The sequence below is a fragment of the Solea solea genome, chromosome 8 (assembly GCF_958295425.1).
Source record: "Solea solea chromosome 8, fSolSol10.1, whole genome shotgun sequence".
In the NCBI taxonomy this organism is placed as follows: domain Eukaryota; kingdom Metazoa; phylum Chordata; class Actinopteri; order Pleuronectiformes; family Soleidae; genus Solea; species Solea solea.
The window spans coordinates 22,075,735-22,098,666 of NC_081141.1; the positions used below are offsets into that span (position 1 = coordinate 22,075,735).

Below are 22,932 nucleotides of genomic sequence, written 5' to 3' on the forward strand. Positions count from 1 at the left end.
AAAGGGGAAGCACCCATATTATGTGCAGGCTGTATAATCCAAGTTTACACTGCTGTTTCATTGTGTGATTGTCATTCTCAGATTATTTATTAAACAGCTGAGATTGGCTTGTATTGTTGGTAGAAACCAAGCTGGATGCTTATCGTGAGGGTAAAATGGCCGACGGAGAGCAATCCTTTTATTGAAATGAGAGCTTGTAGAAAAGCAGGTGGCAGTGGGAGAGTTATGTTAAAACTGGGGTTTGCACTCAACACATTAAACCTGCTGGTACGCATCAAAGTAAAAATAAATAATCATCTTTGAAAGCGGTCTAGAATAGAAACACGTTTTCTTTTTAAAAAAAAAAACCAAAACAAAACAAAACAAAACAAAACAAAAGCACTCACACTTCCATCCTATCACAAAAAGACGAGGATGGGAGAGAGTTCGGGTGTCGTATAAAACCTGACACGGATTGATCTGTAAAAAACAGTTAAGAAAAGAAGCAGCACGGTTGTGCCGAGCTCGTCCTCAGCATCTCCGCTGCTCCAGGGAGTGTGTGCTTTGGCCGGGAGACAAAACAAACACAAATAAATTCATCGTCACACTGCCACTGGTGCTGGCGTTCTTCCATCGTCCTTCCACTCCTGAAGTCCCGACCGAGCAAGGCGTCTCTTTAACACCGTGTGCGTTAACAGAAGACATGTCATGGTTCACTAAAACAAAGGGTCCAAATATCAGGGAAGAGTGGATGAACGGGCGGGTTCTGGGCTGTTAAAGAGTGCGGGACAGTGAAGGGGGTCAGAGGTCAGTCCTTCTATGACTGGGGGAGGTGCTGTCTGATAATCTCTCTGGACTGATGCGGGATCCTGTCGGGGAAACGCACCGAAAACTCCACGATGAGGTCGCCGCGCTGTAACGGGTTCTTGGGGAAAGGCAAACCCTCCCCTCTGATTCGCTTCACCGTCCCCGGCTTGATGATGTCATTGCAGGGAAGGGAGATGACACGGTTCTCCAGGGTGGGAATGCTAACGGAACAGCCACACAATGCCTAGAGAGGAGAGGAGAGGAGAGGAGAGGAGAGGAAGAGAAGGAGCGGGTTAACATCTTTGGAGGGGACGACATTCCACAGCCATGAATCTCCCAATGACTTAATGTTTCCATTTACTAAAAACTTTATTTTCTCTCCCCTCAGTGCGTCACTCATGTGTTATGTTATGTGTGTGTTCGTCGTGCCTGTGTGGTGACGACCAGAAGAGGAGAGAGAAACTAGGCCATCGTGAAAGATAGTTCTCTTTTTAAAAGTGAAGACTACAGATCTGCATTTGGGAAAGGAACAAAAGGAAAACATGACTGGGCAGTGGAAAGGTTTTCTTGTCAGCGTGTGTGTGTGTGTGTGTGTGTGTGTGTGTTGGAGGGGGCTACAAATTGCACACAGGACTAATTTTAGCAACCGTCTCATAGCTGGGCCTAATGAAGTGAGGCAGGAATCGGCTGACATCGTAAATAGTTGGAGGGGTTGTCGGATGGACTGGCAGGAGAAACAGTGAGAACACCCCCTCACACACACACACAGACACACAAACACAGACACACAGGTTTGCAATTCAAATCTTAGCCCTAAACTTAACCACTTCCTCAGAAAATTAGGTTCTGCCTCATTAGGACCAGGTCTTCGTCTCGATGAGGACTAATGATGCTGGGAAAGTTCCTAAAGAGGTGACAAATACAATCACAGACACGTTTGGGTAGCATTCGTAGTGAGGACACTTCATGGAAGCAATGCATTCCCTAGCCCCTTACCCTAACCTTAACCATCACAACTAAGTGCCTAAAACCTAAAACCAGGTCTTAACTCTCCAAAAAGCCATGTCCCAACTTTCCCCAAAATGTCCTCACTCCCTGTGGTTTAAAGCTCCACACACACACACACTCACACACACACCTCCTTAACACAGCAGCTGATAAGTGCAGTCAGAGCGATGAGTGTGTGGTTATCACGATTTCACAGAGGTTCACTCAGTGAGCAACACACACCAGTTCTGCACTAAGCAGAAAAATCAATTCTGTGTATATATATATATATATATATATATATATATACAGTATATATATATATATATATATGTAAACATATACATGTATAAACATGTCATGTTAGATCACTAAGAGAATTTATAATATTGATATATATATGAAATGTAATGATAGGTAACTATGAAGGTGTGGTGTGAAGGACCTCTTGTTTCTGCTTTGTCATATTTGTCCCTTCCTCTTAAGATGCACAAGATGCACACATTCAGAAACCTGAAAACAATTGTGCACATTTAACTTTTCTCCTGCTATTTATAATTTGTAAAATACTAAATATGTTGACGGTAAGGAACAGAAATTAAGATTTTCACCTTGTTTTTTTTTTTAAACCAACTAAATAATATGTTGTCTTGCTTATGTCTCACACCAAGTTTCTTAAAGTCTGGGATTAGAGACAAAGATACAGTGTCAGATTAATCATACGTGGGTATTCTCCACTGTGTTTGTTCTCTTGATTTGTCCTCTTGGTACGACTCGCCGGGACCTTTGGTTTGGACACCTCTCTGATCTATTATTGCTGTCCTGACAACTTATAGACATTTTTACCATTTGATGGACTGACCTACACATGCACTTCCTTTATGAACTGGTAGTTTGTGTGTTGTTCTGTTCATGTAAAATACTCTTCAGGGTGTGGACAAAGACCCTGAATCTTCATGAGTGTCCCTGCTCATGTGGACAGTTGACGTTCCGTCAGACAGAGCAGCTGCTTCAGAGTTTTCCAGCCCTGACATCATCGTCCCTTTTCCCTGCTCTGTACGTTACAGGGTGATTTAGCCTCTGACTGTGACACAGACTGTAGTGGCTCATGTTCTTGTGAAGAAGAATTCCATTCATTAACAAAAAACTTTACAGACACAGACCGGTTGCCATGACACTACACACACACACACACACACACACACACACAGTGCCAGCTGATCTGTGTACCCACTGATTACATAAGCCTCAGCTCAGACAGACACACACAGAGATTGTGAAAGAGGAATCTCTTATGGACGTTTGTAAACTACTCACTCTCCTGCACCAAAGTCCATGAAGAAAATCAGCGTTTTTAGCTCCTGGAGGTGCTGGTCACTGCCAGTGCTGAATCTAAATTGACCACAGGTGTGAACGTGAGTGTGAATGGTTGTTTGTCAGGGTGTGAAAACATGGGCTCCATCTCCCCGTGAAAAAGCGGTAAATCGTGAGTGAGTGAGTGATTTAACTGGGGCTTGGAAAATATATAAGACTTCTCAGCTTCTCCCACATGCAACGCAAGCAAAGCAATAGATCCACAATGACTGAGGCAGAGCTGCCAGGTAAAAAAATATAATAGCTTTGTACATCTCACAAGTCTTTTCATTTTTATCGGTCGATTATTTTCTCGATTAATCAAGTACTTGTCAGAAAATATTGATCTGCGTTTACCAAACCTGGAAATGACGATGTTCTCAAATGTTTTGTTTTGTCCACAAACCGAAAATAATTCAGTCTTCATGATTTCTTTGTTACACGGAGCAAAGAAATCAGAAAATATTCACATTTAAGAAGCTGAAAATTAAAAACATTTAAAAATTGATTTAAGTAATCAATTAATAATCGATTCATTGAATAATTGTTACAGCGCTACATTTGTCATAGCTAGAAGACTAAACTCCCTCTGACCTTAAAGATGTGGATTAATGATCTCCTGCATCATTTGGCGTTAGAGAAAATTTGCTCAAACTTTTTATGCCACATGGAATCCTTTTTTTTAACATATATAGAAAAATTATTATATATATAAAATATTAGAGATTTATATGACCCCATACTGCATGTTATTGTTAAACCCATGTGAAGCAGCCTTGGTTTCGATTAGTTATTTATTTGTTCATGTATTTGTACTTTCAGATTTAGTTCTCCCTCGGTCTCTCTTTCCCCACTCATTGATTTATAGTTTTGTTTTACTCTTTCCCAAATGGGACTGTAAAAATCTAAATAACATTTGTGACTACGTAGTTGTTTATGGTTCTAACTACTTCTTATTATGGAACAGTACAGTGATACTGTTGTAGAGACGTTGTGTTTATACTGTGTTTGTATAGTTACACTTTTGTACTTTGTATAAATAAAAAAGACTCATAAGTGGCAGTGTTTGATAGAATTGACAGACTCATAACACATTAGCTGCTAATAATGCGTACATTAATCGTTTACACTGATTACACAGTATAGCCGTCTTTTCAAACGATAGAATAGGTGGCGTTTAAAAGACTATCCACACGGCCTTTAGAGCCTAACAGCTACAGTTAGCACCTATGTGTGTTTAAATGTGGACTTTTTTCTTTTTCTTTCTGTGGAGGTGAGAGCCGCTGTGACAGGAGCTGGAAATACACTCACTATCGCACATGATACCAGGACCCAGTGCAGAGGCATCATTAAAGCCACAGGATGAGCCACCTTATAGATTCAGGTGCTCTATATGTTGCTTTCTGGGGGGGAAGAAAAAAATCAATGTGTCTAAGTCACACTGAGCTTGTTAGCTGAGCCGGACTCCTGTCACAGAGAAGACACAGTTTGCAGAGTGGTCAAACGAGCTCAGTGGTGCTAAACGAAGCCCTTGGCCAGAGAACACTACAGGTGAAAAATCCACATCGCACACAGAAAAACAGAATTACCACATACGTCGGAGTTATTTTTGCTGCATGAAATCATCATCTTGTTTCACTGGGTTATGTCATCCTCTGGTGCACTGCATACACACTCGCCGTGCACTAAATGTGGCAGGTGGTGCCGTGTGCAGCCTGTAGCTGGTGCTGTGCTTCACTGCAGCATTCAGAATCTTCAGGGAGGATAAGCAGAGCAGAGGAGAGCAGAGCGGTGGAATCTGAGCTCTTATTTGCTTTGGATACTGAATCAACTGACCCACTTCACTAATATTCCCTGGATACCCACCCCCTCTCCTCCATCCACATCTTCACGTCTCTCCCCCGTTCCTGTCTTTGGCTGCATCAGTCCCTTATCTGGCTGCTGAGTCTCAGGGAGTTCTGCAGAGCTATCATGCAGGTTTGGTTGTGGTGAATTTCCATTATCAGGTTCACCATGAATGAGGAAAACCATTTAAATGTGGGTGACAGGCTCCTCCACATACAGTCCTGGTGATTTATATTAAATTACGACAAGGGTGAACCTGCATCTCTGCAGTAATTCCAATTACATGTTTTGTAATACTAGGTCATCAGGAGCAATTCTCATGATAATATTGTGAGTCACAATCATTGAGGTCAGGACAATTATGACAGGGCACTTTCATACTGTCCCATGGCTAAATATGACTCATCGAGAAGTAGCAACCGGTCGTGACATCATATGAATCTGATGCAGAAACTATTCTGAAGCCTCGAGGTTTGGGATTTGGTGGCAAATGGAAGTTCACCTGTGTCGGCTGCAACCAGCTGTCCATCACACTGATCTCCACTCATATGGGCCATACTTGATCTTCTATTTTCCTCTAAATGGGAACATAATTTACAACATTGATTGAAGATCTGAAACTGGCAGTTGAGACCATTAACTCCACAGAAAAATGTTTACTGTTGCTATAAATCAAGTGGAATTTAAGTCGGCTCATTTTCCAAAAGGCTTCAATTAAAACAGAATGTTTTTGCAACCAGTGGAGTCCCCCCCTGGTGGCTAAGTCAGTTTATCGCCACTTTTTTTCCCATATATCGTCTACACTCAGACTTTAAAATGCACTTAAAAAAATAGACCAGCGATTCTTAAACTTTTTTATACCAAGTACCACCTGAGAAAATACTGAGCTCTTGAAGTAACACCATTATAAATCAATAGGTCGAGCAAAGTTAGCTACAGACTTTTCACAGCAGGCAGATTTATTCCCAATAAGATAATTTGCTCTACTCATCATCCTCCTCTTCCTCACATATACCTCACACACTGGCATAGTGACATTAGATTAAGATGGAGCGAGAGATAAGATGACTCTAATTATAATTATTATTATTTGTGCCATTTTCTGCACACTCTGGTAAAAAATCTGATCACATACCCTGGTAAATACCAGTAGAACAATATTTCCTCCAAGAACCACCAGAAGCTCTCGTACCACCATGAAACTAGCCCGTCACGTTATGTCCATGCACTCATTTCCCAGTCAGTGTTTCATTCAGATGCAAACTGTTCCGGATTGGCTTGTGTTGCATAAAAACAACTCCCCAAACATCATGTAGTATCTGACTCAGCTAGTTTGTCTAGATTGTGTTAGAGATGTGCATTGAGAAGTAAACAGGAACTTCCTCATGAGAGAGTTGACTTTGCATCACCTACAATCTGGGTACAACAGAAGTCTGTATGCCAGACCTGAAAACAATGCTTGTAAAAGAAGCGCAGATGCTTCCTGTGTTGACTGAATGGCACCGATGTCAAAACCTGAGCACTCTAAGATGTACGATCATGAGAATGTATAGAATGAGCTGACACAACTTGTTTCCCAGGAAAAGGGGGAACAGTCAAATGTGGGGTTTGAGATAAGGATGTTAGAGAAACCCTTAAAAGTAGGTACCTGCTCCTAAGCAGGCAGAATTGTTCGGAGATTCGGCAAGAACATTCTCCTGAGCTGCTGCAGCGCTCGGTCTGATGCTTGACTTAACCAAATAAAATCCCTTTTGTTCGGTACGAGTCTTGTGTCTGAGGGGTTCTTTCTACACCATCAACTCATCACCTATCATTCATAAGAAGAAGGAAGCCTGAATAAAACGACATTTTGGCGTCACGAACGGGGGGGTATTTTTGTTCCTGGTCAGCAGCGCCAGCGGCCTCTTCAGGTGGACCCACTCTCGCTCCCAGCCGGCATTTAAAAGGTGAGTGTTTTTCTCACAGTGGGAGCCAGTGGGGGTTTATTGATTTGGCTGTTGGTTTGCGGCGGTCCTGTGGGCACACTGAAAAGAATCATTTGTGTGGGTACAGGCTGCGGTGTGTTGATGGTGCAGAAGCCTCGTCTAAATTTGTTTTTATTTAGGTATGAATAAAAAAGGGGGGAGGAAGGTCCCCTCTACGAAGAGAAAGATTAAAAAAGTTAGAATAATTAGTAGCGATGACTAGACTATTTGTATACTGCAAGGGAATAAAGTCCCTGTAAGTCATGTACTTTGGGCGGAAAGCGTGAACATTTTATATAATAGTCAAAGAGAAAGATTAAAAAAGTTAGAATAATTAGTAGCGATGACTAGACTATTTGTATACTGCAAGGGAATAAAGTCCCTGTAAGTCATGTACTTTGGGCGGAAAGCGTGAACATTTTATATAATAGTCAAAGAGAAAGATTAAAAAAGTTAGAATAATTAGTAGCGATGACTAGACTATTTGTATACTGCAAGGGAATAAAGTCCCTGTAAGTCATGTACTTTGGGCGGAAAGCGTGAACATTTTATATAATAGTCAAAGAAAAAGAGATTAAAAAAGTTAGAATAATGAGTAGCGATGACTAGACTATTTGTATACTGCAAGGAAATACCTGTAAGTCATGTACTTTGGGCGGAAAGCGTGAAAATTCAGCTAATGAGTGACAACACAGTAAGTTGAATATGCGGTGCCAGATTTCGAAAGAAACTGTAAGACATGGTATTCTTCTACTAAGTCAAAATTGAGCATAGAAGTTGTAAAACTTAAAGAGAAGAAGAAAAGGAAAATCTCTAAAGGAAAGAAGTGAAATCCCATGCATGGGTTTATTAATCAAAGAAGTGAGACTGCAGATTAAAATAGATGAAAGTTGAGGTTAATAGCGTGCACGCATGGAGAAGAAGTTTATCAAGGATAGATAATCGTGGAAACAAAATTTGGGAGGAAAAAACCGGTATATAAATGGATCGATCGTAGATGACTGCGCGCAGAGGAAGAGAAAACGTTTTACAAAGATAAAAAGAAAGTGTTGACATTAAGATTAAGATCGAAATTTAAAAATTGAGATTGGGTGAAATTTAAAATTTGGTGTAAGTGTTGTTTTGTGTTAGTTTGTGTTGTTCTGTGATGCTTTACTTTGTGTGCCATGGCTTTGTGTTGTTTTATGTGTGTGTGGACATAAGCTCGTCTTCAGAGTTTGTGTGAGGAGGAAAAGCTATTTTTGGAAATTTATTAGGGATTTGATTGTTATATTGGATCCATTGGTAAATAAAATTAGTTTTAAAGTATGGTCTGGCTAGCAGACATTGTAGGTAGAATATTGGAAAAAAATAAAAATAAAATGAGGAAAAATCCAGATTAATCCAGATTGAATTTGGGGGAATAAGAAAAATAATAATAATAATAACAACATTGATGAGAACAAAAGAAAGTTGAATAAAATAGAGTCAAAGGAGATCATCTAGTTTAGTCTTAAAGAGGAAACATAGAGGAAAGAAGAGATAATGCATTTATGATCAAAAGATAAATCATGTTTGGAGCATTATCTCATTTAATGTCTGATCGTAGAGGGTAAAAATGAATGTAGAGAAAAAGGGTGTGGTAGTTTGCGTAAGACGAATTAGGTGTGTTTGGAATATATATATATTTATATATATATATATATATATATATATATAAAAAAAAAGAAGTTAGTAAGTTAGAGTTCTTATTTGAGCTGAATGTATTACACCACGCCTGTTAGGCTATAACTAATAATATAATAAGACTAAAGGAAGAATAGGTTATAAAAGCTGATTCCTTGTAGTGAAAGAGTACAGCTGCTTTGGTAGGGAGAGCTGAATCTTTTACAGGCTACACTCACGCACACACATTGACAGAGAGATGGGGGGTTTAGCAAACTGCTCAGGAAAATTGTAGAAATAAGCATGTACTAAAAGGATAGGTTGAAGGTTTGATTAGAAAGTTTAAATTAAAAAAAAAAAAAGAAGGGAGAATAAAGCAACAGTACTAAATAAATGGACACATCTATTAAGTTAATAACGGTAATTGGGTGTTTTGTAACCAAAATTACCTAACAATATACAAATTATTCATAATTATTAAGTAAGAGTTAAAATAGAATGATTTTGATTGAAACTATACGGGAGGAGCCTGCTTTTATGAGAAAGCTGAGCCGGAAAATTTGAATTCGTCTGTTATCGTCTGTGAGATGTTGGGTACATGTATGTGAATGGTTTATTTCATGAACAGTGAAATCTGCTCTGGAACACACCTTTCTGGAGAAAACAGTTAAATAAATACATGGGAAATCATGTATTTAAGATGAATATGTTTCATTAGAAATGTTTTTTATTTCATAGTAGGAGAAGAGGAGTGTGCTGTGTGGATGTGGTTGACGTGATGAGAACATTACTGAAGTGGTCATTAACTAACACATAAATCTGTAACATATATATTCCAGTCATTATAGGGCTGAAATAATCTGGGTGATCAAGAATCATTTATGTCTTTATAGACTTCTTTAAAAGTGTATTTGACTGTATGAAGCAACATTTGGACACATTGTCTACAATTAGGCTCAGGAGATATTAGAAGTCATAAGGAGAGACATAGGACGCTGTGTTCTCTTCAGGGATCCCATGGCAGAGAAGAAATGGGGGACGCTCTGTCTCTTCTCAGGCCTTAAGTAAACATAAGCGCTGCCCAAATTAAACATCTCCTGAAAACATACAAACATACATACATTTAATATAGGTATAGTGGACTACCCTGACCGGACTTACTGAAAAGAAAAAAGGGAGAGAAAAACTGTGTAAAATAAGAGATTGTACTGTATGTGTGCGTGTCTGGGTGTAATGTGAAGAGTGTTTTGAAGAGTATGTGTTTGTGCTGAAAGTTGTCCAGAATGTGTTGCCAATCAAACTCATCTATGTTACAACTGAACCTTGCCATCTGAATTTCAATGTTTGAATGAAAAAGTACAAAGTCAAATGTGCTAATCTGGAAATGGTGTTCTGCTTCAAGGTGTTTATGATGGTGTTGACATTTATTACTTTTATTGGTAAAGCTAAGATACATATTTACAGCTGATTGGAATAAAATTAACGGATAAATTAATAGTGTCTCACTGTTTAGTGACTCAAGTTTTAGTGATGAAAAGTGGTACAAATAGCAACTGGAAAATTAATGTAAAGTCACAATTTCTGTGATTTTGGGCGTGGCCTGGAGCAGTGTTCTCCTCGCTGTCTGAGATAGAAATGAGACTGAAAAGGAGAAGTCCGTGTGAAGTAGGTGGGGCTATCTATGTAACCCTATCATCTTTTTCTCTGACATTCAGTCACCTCCCCCGGTTCCTCTGAGTAGGAGGAAACAGGATTAAAGCCACTGTATGTAAACTGCACACATACAATTCAAAAGTGGATAGTTACTAATTAGATTTGGCTAAAGAAATTTGAAATTTGGTAGATGAATTCAGATATTTAGGCGGTTTCTGAAATTGTATTTTGCTGTAGCATTAAAATTGAAAAATATAATGAATAAAAGTTCAAAGTAACAAATCTCAAGATTTATATAAAAAATATTGGAAAAAATTAACAATGTATATGACATCAGACATTGGTGTGGGGAGTAAGCATCCTGACCTTATGAAAGGCATTCAAAAGATGTCAGTGAAATGGGAAAACAGATACAGGATTAGAATGCCTGGTCAAAAAGAGGAGTGTTTGATTTAAATGTGTATAGGAACATGACAGTCCGAATTAGAGATCAGCAAACATAGGCCAAAAGTAGAAAACAACAAAAGAAAAGATGACTAGAATTAGCAATAATAGGTTTCTTTAAGACAGAGGGCCAACAATACAGAAATGATATGAGAATAGTGCTGGATGTAAAAAAAAAAAAAAAATAAATAAATAAATAAATGAATAAATAAAAACAAAACGGAGAAAATCAGAAGAGCTTGTTGAAGACTGCAGGGCTGTATCAATCACTTATAGGGTTCATTGACATTAATGGAGATTTAGATTTAAAGACAGAGCTAAAATCACCTTAACTTAACAGATTGCTTCAACTCTGGAAGTGACAGGTCACAATGTTTGATTCCAAATCTTTGCAGTGATGCTAAAAGGCCAAACACAGAAATGCTAAATTGCTATACAGCACGGGATGACACTTTACAGAGAAAGGCTAGGTAGATAGATAAATTGGGAAACTGCAGGCCAACAAACAGGGAAAGCTGCAGCAAGAAATTACATTCAAAGCCAGGATATGATCTAAAATGTAGACCCAACATGCACCCACCATATAGACTTTCTTCTGGTCAATATCCTATTTTGATTAAAGGCACTGAGGGTCGTAATGTATAACACACTTGACCTTGGGAGGCTGACGTCCAGACTGCCAGACATTCATGAAGGGGCTAGTGAGTGAATGAGAACTTATGAGGAGAAAATAGTGAAAGAAAAGCTTGGCACTTTGAGACTCCAGGTCTTGGAACAGCAGCAGTGGAGAATCCACTGCATTCCAAATTCCGAAATGGATGGTGAATCCCAAGGCAGATGAGACTAAATTCAACGCTTATCAACAGATGATGTGGAGAGCATCACTGTGTGAATCTTCCACTACAACAGACCAAGAGGCGTTGAAAAGTGAACATATCCTTGAGATGGGAATTGAGACCATGACAAGAAAGCTGGCACAGATTCAGCTTTGGGTGTTGAAAAGACCATGACAAGAAGACACAAGTTCCAGTGATGGACAGTGACGTTGACGAGGTCACTTACAGCGATGAACAATGACTTAAATGATGTTGCCACACCAGATGTTTGCGGTGGATGTGGTGAAACTGGACACATTGTGAGACACTGCACAAGTTCACAAGCTGACCCTGATTGTGTGGAACGTGGTTGTGGAGCTCAGCCTGGTCAAAGTGAAGGTGTGAATTCAGTAAATTTAAAGGGAGAATATTTTTACAAGGGGGGAACTTTTGAAAAAGTGACGACCAAAAAGGCCAAATTTGGCTTCTGCCCAAAGTTCCATTAATCAATTGGCAAGAAGTGTGTTGTAAACAAGTAAACGATTATATACTGTTCTCTACTGGGGATGTATGTTGGTGCTTCATGATTTTTATTTATTTTTTATTATTAAACTATGATACAATCGAATGTGAACATCTATTGGTTCAGGAAAGTAGTGAGTTCACAATGAAGACTATAAATCAATGATAAAAGATTATTGGATCTCAAAAGAGCAATTGATTGAAGTGTTAACTCCTATTGCAATATGTATGTTGTTCCCCTGCACACCAGTGTGTGAAGTATGATGGTGGAGTGATAAATTAGCATGTTGGAATTAAGTTCAATGTGACTTATCGTTGATTAATCTAGTTTAGGATTCGCACAGTTAAAATCTGTGCGAGGGGGGAATGATGGAAATACATTTTTGGAACAGTTTTGGAACAATAAAATGCATTTGTATGTAAAGTAGTTTAATACTACACTGAGAATCTTATTCCTAGATGGACGGTTTAAATATTTAATTATGACCCATGTAGGCGTTAGAATAATAAAGCAATACATAGTGATAGTGTTGAACCATTTTGGTCATTAGATTAAAGTAGTACCATCGGACAACCTTGGAGTAGAAACAGTTGATGAAAGATGTTTTTAGAATTTGAAAAAATTATTTGAATTGACTATTGGATTTGAATTGAATATTATTAAACTAAATGTAATCTGAGTTGGGGATTAGGTAAATTGGACGTTCTAAATTGACCATAGGTGTGAGTATGAGAGTGAGTGGTTGTTTGTCTATATGTGACCCTGCGATGGACTGACTGTTACTTAAGGTATGTCTGAGATTAGCACAGCATCTCTGCAATCGTCATATGGAGGATGGAGCGGTAGAAAAATGGATGGATGGTTTGTCTATATTTCAGTATTTGTGTTGACATATATTAAATACCCTAAGGTAACTAAGAATAAAACAGCACGTGAAAGTATCATATCATATCATATTCAAAGCCAAGGTTTGGTTTAAGAGAATTAATGCAATCTTGACAACTAAGTTGAATGAAACGTGTACTAACACTACACTAAATTTAGCATGTGTTGAGTCACTGCATACTAATTCACACCGGTGTTAATGCTGCATGAAACTAACAGGTCGACCTATACTAATACTGCTGCTGAAAAGACTCACAATTGCATTGTTTTTATCAAATAACCCACATTAGCTGACTGCCATCCATAGTCTTGTCTGTAGATATGTTTACTTTCAGAAAAGATGGTGGTTTCCTTGATCTAGACAAGGAAGTTGAGTGACTCATGATGTCTGTGAACCCAAGCACCAGAAGGGGGTCCAAAGAGAAGTGGAATGAGCCAGTGAAAGAAGAATCCTGTACTGCGATGAGACCAACATCATCAGCAATCCAGGCTAAAGAAGCATGCCGTTGTGTCAATTGAACAAACTGGTTTGAATGTTTTTTCAGGAAACATCTTCAAGTACAAGGGAGCAACGGCTCAAAACAGCAGCAAAGGAAAGAATGGACTGGGGGCCCTGAACACGACAGTATGGATACACTGATTCAACGTACTCTGGACATTACATTATATTACATTGTATTAGGAGGCAACACTACTGAAGTTTGAAGTTCAAATAACACATGGAATGATATGATTGTGAATGGTTTACCTACAGAAACCTGAATTTTGTTTTTGTGATATAATCTCTGACACTGATATAGATGTTTGAAATATTTTTGTTGCACATCAATATTACTGTTTGATACATTGATAGAGAAAATGTGAATTATCTGACCAATTGGCAAAGGGTCATAAAATTAGAAGGTGAGTGGTAATTGTTAATTGTAATAGGAGACTCCTTGTCCTGATTGGCTTAAGGATAGGTTTCTCCAATATCACTTAGAAAAGGTCTCCTAGTCTTTTTCCCACCTTTTAGGAGAGGTGGTTTTTCTGATTGGGAGATAACAGCGGATCCGTGGGTTCCCTTACACCCACACATGAAGAGTATTTACTTTAAAAGAATGTGGCTGGAAGGAGATCAACGGATGTGGCTAAGTGTAGCCGAATTTGATCTGATTAAGATAGGTGATTAGTTTACCTAGTCTAAAATAGTTAAAATAATGTGCTACTAGGACACAAAATAGGAAATTACTTAATTAGCTGATCCCAAAATTTAAGTTTTTAAATAAAGTTTCTTACATTAGACATAAAACTGAATGAAGTGGATTTTGTTGAAGCAAGCAGGCAAGCATGTCAACATACTGTGACAGAAAATTGGCCGTGTCGCATTTCGGGACTCTATGGAGTCCCGAAGGGGGGAAATGTAGTATCTGACTCAGCTAGTTTGTCTAGATTGTGTTAGAGATGTGCATTGAGAAGTAAACAGGAACTTCCTCATGAGAGAGTTGACTTTGCATCACCTACAATCTGGGTACAACAGAAGTCTGTATGCCAGACCTGAAAACAATGCTTGTAAAAGAAGCGCAGATGCTTCCTGTGTTGACTGAATGGCACCGATGTCAAAACCTGAGCACTCTAAGATGTACGATCATGAGAATGTATAGAATGAGCTGACACAACTTGTTTCCCAGGAAAAGGGGGAACAGTCAAATGTGGGGTTTGAGATAAGGATGTTAGAGAAACCCTTAAAAGTAGGTACCTGCTCCTAAGCAGGCAGAATTGTTCGGAGATTCGGCAAGAACATTCTCCTGAGCTGCTGCAGCGCTCGGTCTGATGCTTGACTTAACCAAATAAAATCCCTTTTGTTCGGTACGAGTCTTGTGTCTGAGGGGTTCTTTCTACACCATCAACTCATCACCTATCATTCATAAGAAGAAGGAAGCCTGAATAAAACGACAATCACCAACTCTTTGAGAACACCTGCCATTAAAGCCAATGAAGAGCAGACCAGTAAGTGGCCGCGCTATTAGTGGCATTAAGGTTTTGTGTAATTCACAGACAGAGCAGAGCTGCTCTGGACCCGTTGCCCTCGTGGAAGTGGCTAATTAAATGTCCTGCCAGTCACAGTAATAGCAGCCTGGATTGTCACCACCATCACAGTACAATCCATCTTTGACCAAAGTGTGTTTGCAAATTTGTTAGAGGATGTGAGAGTGTGTGCGCTTGTGCTGTGTGTTATTAATGCATATGTAATAATACAGCAGTGCAGAACAAGTGAGGACAATGGCTCAGAGCCCGTCACACAAGGACACCACATTCTCGCTGCTTCTGTCACACCGCAGTGACAGAGACTCTCGCTGATCTAACCCTCCGGCAACACACATGCATACACTACACAATATGTTTGATATGACCACCCACCCTGGAAAAAAACCCCAGCTGACTGACCAGAGTGAAAAGGTCATTTTTGGACATGCATCGAAAACTTTGCAGCACCATATGGGCATCGCCTGAACAGTTTGGATACTGTGAACCACTGTGCGCCCTGGTTTCTCTCAGTTTGCTGCTACTTCTTCATGCCGGGATCAGACTGCATGATATTTTTGTCTTTCACGATGGTCACCATGTCAGATTATCAATCACAGTGGCACAGATTCTTGCCGTGTCTTGTTTGGGGGACTGGCAACACTACAAGTATGACCCGACCAATCATCGTATATAATGTATTAATGCATGTATAATTAACACAAGTTTTCACATTTTTCATATGTGAAATATGTTCTGGTTTCTTTGCTCCATATAACAAAGAAATCATTAAAACTGAATCATTTTTAGTTTGTGGATAAAACAAAACATTTGAGAACATCATCATTTCCAGGGTTGGTAAACGCCGATCAATATTTTCTGACAAGTACTTGATTAATCACAGGTCATTAGGGAGGCGGGGCAAGGAGTTGTCAATCATGGCTACTGAAACGCTGTGGGAGATGCTTACGGACTTTCCTATAGGGGCGGGAATACTGTTGCCAAAGCTCAATGAAACGTTCTTTAGTGTCACTACTCCAACAGCAACACACACGTTTGACATGCAAGACTTCTCTTGCATGTGTTGTGGAACGTTCTTGATGCTGAATCTCTGTTCTTCTTTAATGTTTCACGACATATCTATTCATTGTTAGTGACGTTCATAATTGAGAATGTGTCTGTCACGACCCAAATCGCTTCAAAACCGGTCTGAACTGAGTCTGATCCCGGCTTTACCCTCTCTGTATAGTCACAGATTTACTGCCATCTGCCAAAAAGCAGAAACCAAAATAATTAAGGCCTGTGCTCAAAAGATAACCAACAAATGTCAGCCCCTAGAGTCAGAACTGAAAAATTTTAACTGTGCTGCCCCAGTTTCTCAGAATAAATTACCAAATGAACTTTAATTCTCACTTTGGGGGAATTAATATCAATTATGAATGATTGAGGGGAAAAAAAAAGGCACCATCGGCCTACGTTAATGTTCTTATTTTAATGTACTATATATTTGGTTTTATTAGTTTTTAGGTGTGCAATAGTTGTCTTTGTTTATATCGTGATTGTCGTTTTTAAATTTGTTATGCTGCCTTTAGCCATAAAGTAATATCAATGTAAATGAGACTTTAGCTGATTAAATAAAAGATATTCAATTTCTGCCTTATTTGCTCCACCCTGTTTCAAGCCTCAGGAACATTATTTACTTGTGTACATGCAGAAGCACAGGGAGAGAGAGAGAGGACTGAAGACAGGAGGAGACTGAAGACAGGAGGAGAGAAGAGAGGTCAGGTGAAAATGGGCACACGCACCTCTTTTAGACTGATCTTGCAGCTATAAATGATATTGGAACCGTCTCTCTTGAAGTGAGTGTGACCCTTGTCTTTAAGAACAAAGGCTATGTCAGCAGGAATGTTCTCAGGTGTCTCGTCCCCCTCCTTCGGGAAGGTGATCTTGGTCCCCTCCTTCCAGCCTTTCTTGATGATGATATTAAGGATCTTGTCCTCTGTTCTCATGCTGCGCCCGTCCGGGTTCAGCCTGCGGCGGGTGATCTTCATGCGCTTGGTGCAGCCGTGGAAGATTTCTTCCAGCGAGACCTTCAGCTCATGGACCACTGGAGGGTCTTGGTGCTTCCGGCCGTTAGACAGGGACTCTGACGGCATCCCCCTTCTTCTGTGGCTCTTCTCCCCAGGAAAGCCGTTTTTCATCCCCCCTGGGAAGCCAAACTGTCTTCCAAAATGAGTGAAGGGGTCGTCGTCATCCATGTCCATGTCCTGCTCTGCATCGTTGCTGTGGTCATTGTGGAAGGAGAAGCCGTTGGTGCGACTGTGGTTGCGGTTGGACCCAAAGAACATGTCGAAGGGGTTGGAGCCGCCGAAGAAGGAGGCGAAGGTGGCATGAGGGTCCCCATGGAAGGTGTAGTGGTGTGTTGTGTTACCAGGAACACCTGAAGAAGTGTTGCCTCCTGTCTTCAAACCTGAGGGAGAAACGAGACAGAGGAATGTCAGAACTCATATGCAATGCCCACTTATGTAGAACTGTAGCACATTTTAAATATCTCGATGCATCCTTGGATTGACAAAAAACAGTGAAGAGATGCTCTCTGCACATCTTCTGACAAAGCTCCGGGGGCCTTGGTGTTTGAAAACAAATGGTGTACAACACTCTAAGCTTTCTAAATTGCTGTCAACAGCAACCTAAGTAATTGGTATATCCCCAAAAGCTTTGTCTCAACTCTTTACAGAAATAAAGGGGGGGGGAAAGCGAGGCAGAAAGCTCCCATCCCCTGTACTGTCAGTTTGAGCCTTTGAACTCTGGGAGGCTACAGAGTTCCCCCTGGCAACCAAAATGTGTATTAAAAAGAAATCTTTCATCCCAAGTTCAATATGTATTCTTAACTCCACACAGTGACCACCAAGCTTTTCATCTACGCCCCATTCACACACACCCACTGAAAACACTCACTGTGACAGTGACCGTTCAGGTTTTCTGAAGTGTGGGTGAACTGACATATTTAACTGTGTCCAGAACACAGCGTTCCCTCTCACCGAAAATATGGCCGCCAGTGGGAACTCCAGGATGAACTAATTTTAGTCACTTGGCAAAAGGATCTCCTAATAAAATCTACACCCACAATGTTGATGAGAACTTAAGAATATGTTCAACTTAAGTCTGTGTCACATTGTAAACTGCTCACCAGTCGGAAAAGTGGCAAACATACTTGTCAGATATTGTAGACTTAGTCAAGTGTAGATTTTATTAGGTGAGACTTCTCCTCGTGTCCCCACTGACAGTGAGAGCACGTGTCTATGTCTCTTGACAATATGATACAAGGATTGCAGAATCCCGTCTGGAGAAAGGTAAGTTTTGGGTAACAGCACAGAAAATAAATGTCTGAGTGGTGGAGCAATGTCACATATGAGTAAACAAAATAACACACACCATTTCTGACAGACGTGCAAAAAAATGTGGTATTGACTGAGTGTCTAACTTCCTCTGCATCACCTAATATCAAAAGTGAGTTGCCATTAGACAACACATTTCGATTACTAAGGAGTTAAATCTCATGGGCATCAGTGACCCAGATCTAACAGTGCTGTCTCAAGTCGTGCAGGACGCTACGACCAAAGATGGAGATCATTCCAAGGAGAAGAGAAAGAATGGACTTAAAATGTGTGTGTGTGTGTGAGTGTCTGTGTTGTGTTTTGAGCGGCTGGCGCTTGTTTAATGAATGAAGATATGTTGAGAAGATTAAATATAACTACGACTGAAAGTTGTTCTGTGTTCGACTGCAAGAAGACGATTGAGCCATCTAGAACTACAGCATTTTAACTTGATGTCTAATGTAATTTATGTCATTATTACTCCTCCACTCTGAAATCAGATGCTGAGTGTCATCACAAGGTCTTTCCATAACAACTTAATCCATCACAACAAGGCTTCACCAACTGAGGCCACTCAGTGATTCTACACAGATACAGACAAACAGACACAAATCGTCCCCTCACCTTCCTCTCCCAGCTGATCGTAGACAACCCTCTTCTTGGGGTCGCTGAGAACCTCGTAGGCTTCTGCGATCTCCTTGAACTTCTCCTCTGCATTGGCATCCTTGTTCTTGTCAGGGTGGAAGCGCAGCGCCATGCGACGGTAGGCCTTCTTGATCTCCTCCTCGTTGGAGCCCTTGGGGATGCCCAGGGTCTTGTAGTAGTCCTTCCCCATAGCTGCACACACACACATACACTCTTGGCACCGGGACGTCCCCTAATCACCTCCGGCTGTGGTCAGTCACTGGTGAGATAGAGGACTTACAGTTAGGGCCTTATAATTACTTTGGTTGCTGCTCAAAGCCAGAGACTATATATGTCCTGGCAAAAGTGCAGAGTGCACTCAAGTGCTCTTCTTCAGAGCGTCACTGTGAAGTCTGTTTAGTGGTGGTTGGAAATGGGAACACAGAGTTCTGGTTTTACCAACTGTTGCTATGGGGACGTGGTTGCTGTGCTGATGTAGCACCAGGCAGAGTGCAGAGGAATTCCCTTTCTCTACTTCATCAGAGGGCACCCCACTGTTCACTCAGGTAGATAGAGACTCACACTTGCAAGACCAAGTCCTGTGTTTTTCATTTGTGAGGCAAAAAAAAGTCTAAATTGCATTATCCAAATTGAAAGACACTAGCTGTGTTGACATTGACAAAAGTTGTTCTCCCTCTCTAGGGGTCACCACAGTGGATGATCCACATATTTGATTTGACAGAGAGCCGGATGCCCTTCCTGACACCACCCTCCCATTATCTGGGCTTGGGACCAACACTAGGATGTATGTGGCCCCCCCTGTGGTTGAGGACAATTTAGATGGACAAAAGTAATCAGAAAATAAAATCCCCAAGCCAGTCCGAAACCTCTGATCCGATACAGCCCATTCGGAAACAAATTTCATTCCCAACCAGAGGCCTGGAATATGCAGATTGTCATTAGGATCGGTGTTCATATAAACAGTCGATCCGATCATGACTTCCCGGCTTGGTGCTATCGTGTGTTTAATCCACGTAATGAACAGACGCAAAAGTCGCAGGCGCAGAAGAGGAGGGGAAATTGAGATGGACAGTGAGGGGACGAGCAGTGTTTGTTTACTACGGTCACTTTGTGTGAAAATGACACGTTTGTCTGCAATAACTGTATACATATTTTCAAATATATGTCTTTATTATTATGCATGTTCTAAGCGTATAATCCATCCATTCGCCTTTGGGCCGCTGTAGAAACATGGTAGCACAAGACGGCGGCCTCCGTAAAGCAAAGCCCTTACCTAACTCAGTTATTCTAAGGCTATGAAAAGCTAATTTTTATTTTAAAGCAGTAATACACTTGTATAAACACACTTATTGGTATTATAGTAAATGTGTGCAAATAAACCCACTTAGGTGTTACACACTGGACCTTTAAAGATTTTGTTTAGTACACAAAACAAAGACATATGCAATTTATTTAGAGGGAGACTATGATAACAAATAGCTCATTTTTATTTTATAAAAATTCAAATAATTCGATTATAGAATACTTATAGATCTATTTAGTAATCATTAAGTAATAAATTGATCTTTGCAGTCCTACCAGAGGACACATTATCTGTTATTTAAGATCATTTGTCATTTACACCGGGTTTTACCGGGTAATAAAGCTGAGGTATTCCCAGAACGACTGGCCCATTCAAAGAAAATGAAACATTAGTGACAGAAAAACAGGCTGAAAACATGAATGTAACGCGAAATAAAAAAGGCTGGAATGAGGAGAACAGAAGCGGATGTAGACCTACCACAACAATCAGCGGCAAAAAGGAGGAATTTACATCAACATGGTCCGGTTTGTCTCGGTGCTTCTCTGCCGAACAGACTGCTGCTGCTGCCGCTGCTCACAGTCTCCGGCACCGCCGGCTTCATTTATACACTGACGTCATGACGTCATGACGCAGCGGCGAGGTTCAAAGCAATCAAGGCAACCGAAATAAGACCGTGAGCGAACACGGTGAGGTGAGTCTGACACGACACTGACACTTTAACCCGGGTTTATCTCCGTGACTGACACCGAGTCACCGACACCAGGAAACAACGGCATTATTTTAGAGAATTACCGCGAGAAAGAGAGAAAATATGTTCCTTTTTTACGACTGTCGAGGAGTCAAAATCACACACTCACTCACACTTCTTCATGTCTGATGATGATGATGATGGAGGAGGGATTATCATCTCTATCTTGAGAAGCTTTCCATTAAAACGCATATTTATGTTTATATTGTGAGATTAGTTTCTTACCGAGTCTGTGTTGTTGCTGCTGCTTCTGTCTTTATGTTCGGTCGTGCTGGTCCCGCCGGTGTCTACAAATCCACGAACCACGAACCCAGTCTGAGGACACGAATCACGAACCCAGTCTGAGGACACGAACCCAAGTTTCTGTATGTCAATCAGTCACTATTCAATTTAAATTCAGCTTTATTTGGTAAAAGCTTTATTGGCATAAATGTAAACATTTATTTACATTGTCAAAGCAAGTGTCAAAATAAAACACGAGAAATATTAAAGACATAGTGACTAAATCAAAACAAGATAAGGCATAATGCTGTATATATGTATATATATGTGTGTATATAATATCTTACTTTTAAAGTACCCCGTCTGTTCCTTTGTCTCCTTGAGTGTCTGTTTCTCTCTGTCCATGTCCTTTCTTACACTCCCTCTATCTCTCTCCCTGTCAATCAGCCTCTCTCTCTCTCTCTCTCTCTCTCTCTCTCTCTCTCTCTCTCTCTCTCTCTCTCTCTCTCTCTCTCTCTCTCTCTCTCTCTCTCTCTCTCTCTCTCTCTCTCTCTCTCTCTCTCTCTCTCTCAAACAGGAACAAGGCATGGAAAAAATGTGAAAATATAAACAATATACAATATAAATATACACATGTATTACTCTCTATATATAGAGAGAGCGAGTACAATAAAATAATATATATAAATAAATATGCTGTTGTCCAGTCCATCCATCTTCTACCACTTTGTCCTCTACATGAGGGTCATGGCGGGCACTGGTGTCAATCCCAGCTGACATAGGGTGAAAGGTGGGGTACACCCTTACACCCTGGACAGGTCACCAGTCCATCACAGGGACACATGGAGACAAACAACCATCCACTCTCACACTCACACATACAGTCAATGTAGTGTCCAAAAAGTTGTGCACGTTCATGAAGTAGTGTCCATGAACTGTATCAGACATGAAAAAGTTGTATTGTGCCATCCCTGATAAAGCAAAATTCTGCATGAGATTTTCTGTGCGGGATTGCGTGGTCGTACCTGGGCTGAGTGGATATAAACTCACTGCTGAGTCATGCATTGACTGCACACACAAACACACACACGATCACAACTAAGTGTCTAAACTTAAACTTACTTACTTAAACTTAATCTTAAAACAAGGTCTTAACCCTGAAAAAGTCCTCACTAGGACCTCACAAAGATATAAATACAAGAACACACACACACACACACACACACTTACTAAACTAAAGATATGAACTTCAGCTCTTTAACTTCCTCCCAGAATAAATAAAATGATTTATTGCCTTGACCTTGACCCTAAAATACCAAAAGTACCAAAAATACCTAAAATACCTTTAGGAGCTCAAAATCTGCCCTTAACCTTAAAATTGAATCCAACATTAACCATTATTTCTTACTTGAATTAAAAAAACAAAACAAAAAAAACAAAAACTCTTATTAACTCATTAAAACTTAGATAAAACTTATTAAAAACTAATCAGCTAGGGAATAAAACATTTGCATTTAAAATGATATATAATTTAAACATTAGAAAAGCTTGTTAATAGCAGTAGGGCTTTTATTTTCTTTGAAGGAAGTGACTTTGACGTCGACTTTTTGTCAATTTTATTACGTTTTTTTCAACCCCGACGTCCTCTGTTGTTGTGGGAATGAGACATGTATCTCAGATCCACTGTCTGTTGATCAAATAACACATTTATCTCTTTAGTACATTAGTACCAAA

At 40.1% G+C, this 22,932-nt stretch overlaps 1 protein-coding gene across 2 annotated transcripts; it reads right to left on the minus strand.

Annotated features, from left to right (window-relative positions):
• Positions 1–356: 356 nt before the first annotated feature.
• dnajb5 (DnaJ heat shock protein family (Hsp40) member B5) lies at positions 357–21,301 on the minus strand. Of its 2 annotated transcripts, none has more exons than XM_058637065.1 (4): positions 21,202–21,301; positions 18,905–19,184; positions 16,709–17,373; positions 357–1,030 (listed from the first exon to the last, which is right to left on the minus strand). In XM_058637065.1, exons 2-4 carry the CDS (start codon positions 19,131–19,133, stop codon positions 797–799), a joined length of 1,128 nt encoding a protein of 375 aa, XP_058493048.1. In that variant the 5' UTR covers positions 19,134–19,184; positions 21,202–21,301; the 3' UTR covers positions 357–796. The 2 variants fall into 2 exon arrangements, with proteins under 2 accessions (XP_058493048.1, XP_058493049.1); XM_058637066.1 differs by lacking the exon at positions 21,202–21,301 and adding an exon at positions 20,706–20,813.
• Between the last annotated feature and the right edge of the window lie 1,631 nt (positions 21,302–22,932).

What these genes read in the sequence shown, in the direction of transcription:
- dnajb5 (XM_058637065.1), bottom strand. Translation starts at nt 19,133, where the DNA reads ATGTGTGTGTGTGCAGCTATGGGGAAGGACTACTACAAGACCCTGGGC. An exon ending in CGATCAGCTGGGAGAGGAAG is followed by an intron (nt 17,374 to 18,904) that starts GTGAGGGGACGA and finishes TTTCTCCCTCAG; the next exon opens with GTTTGAAGACAGGAGGCAAC. An exon ending in GCAAGATCAGTCTAAAAGAG is followed by an intron (nt 1,031 to 16,708) that starts GTGCGTGTGCCC and finishes TCTCCTCTCTAG; the next exon opens with GCATTGTGTGGCTGTTCCGT.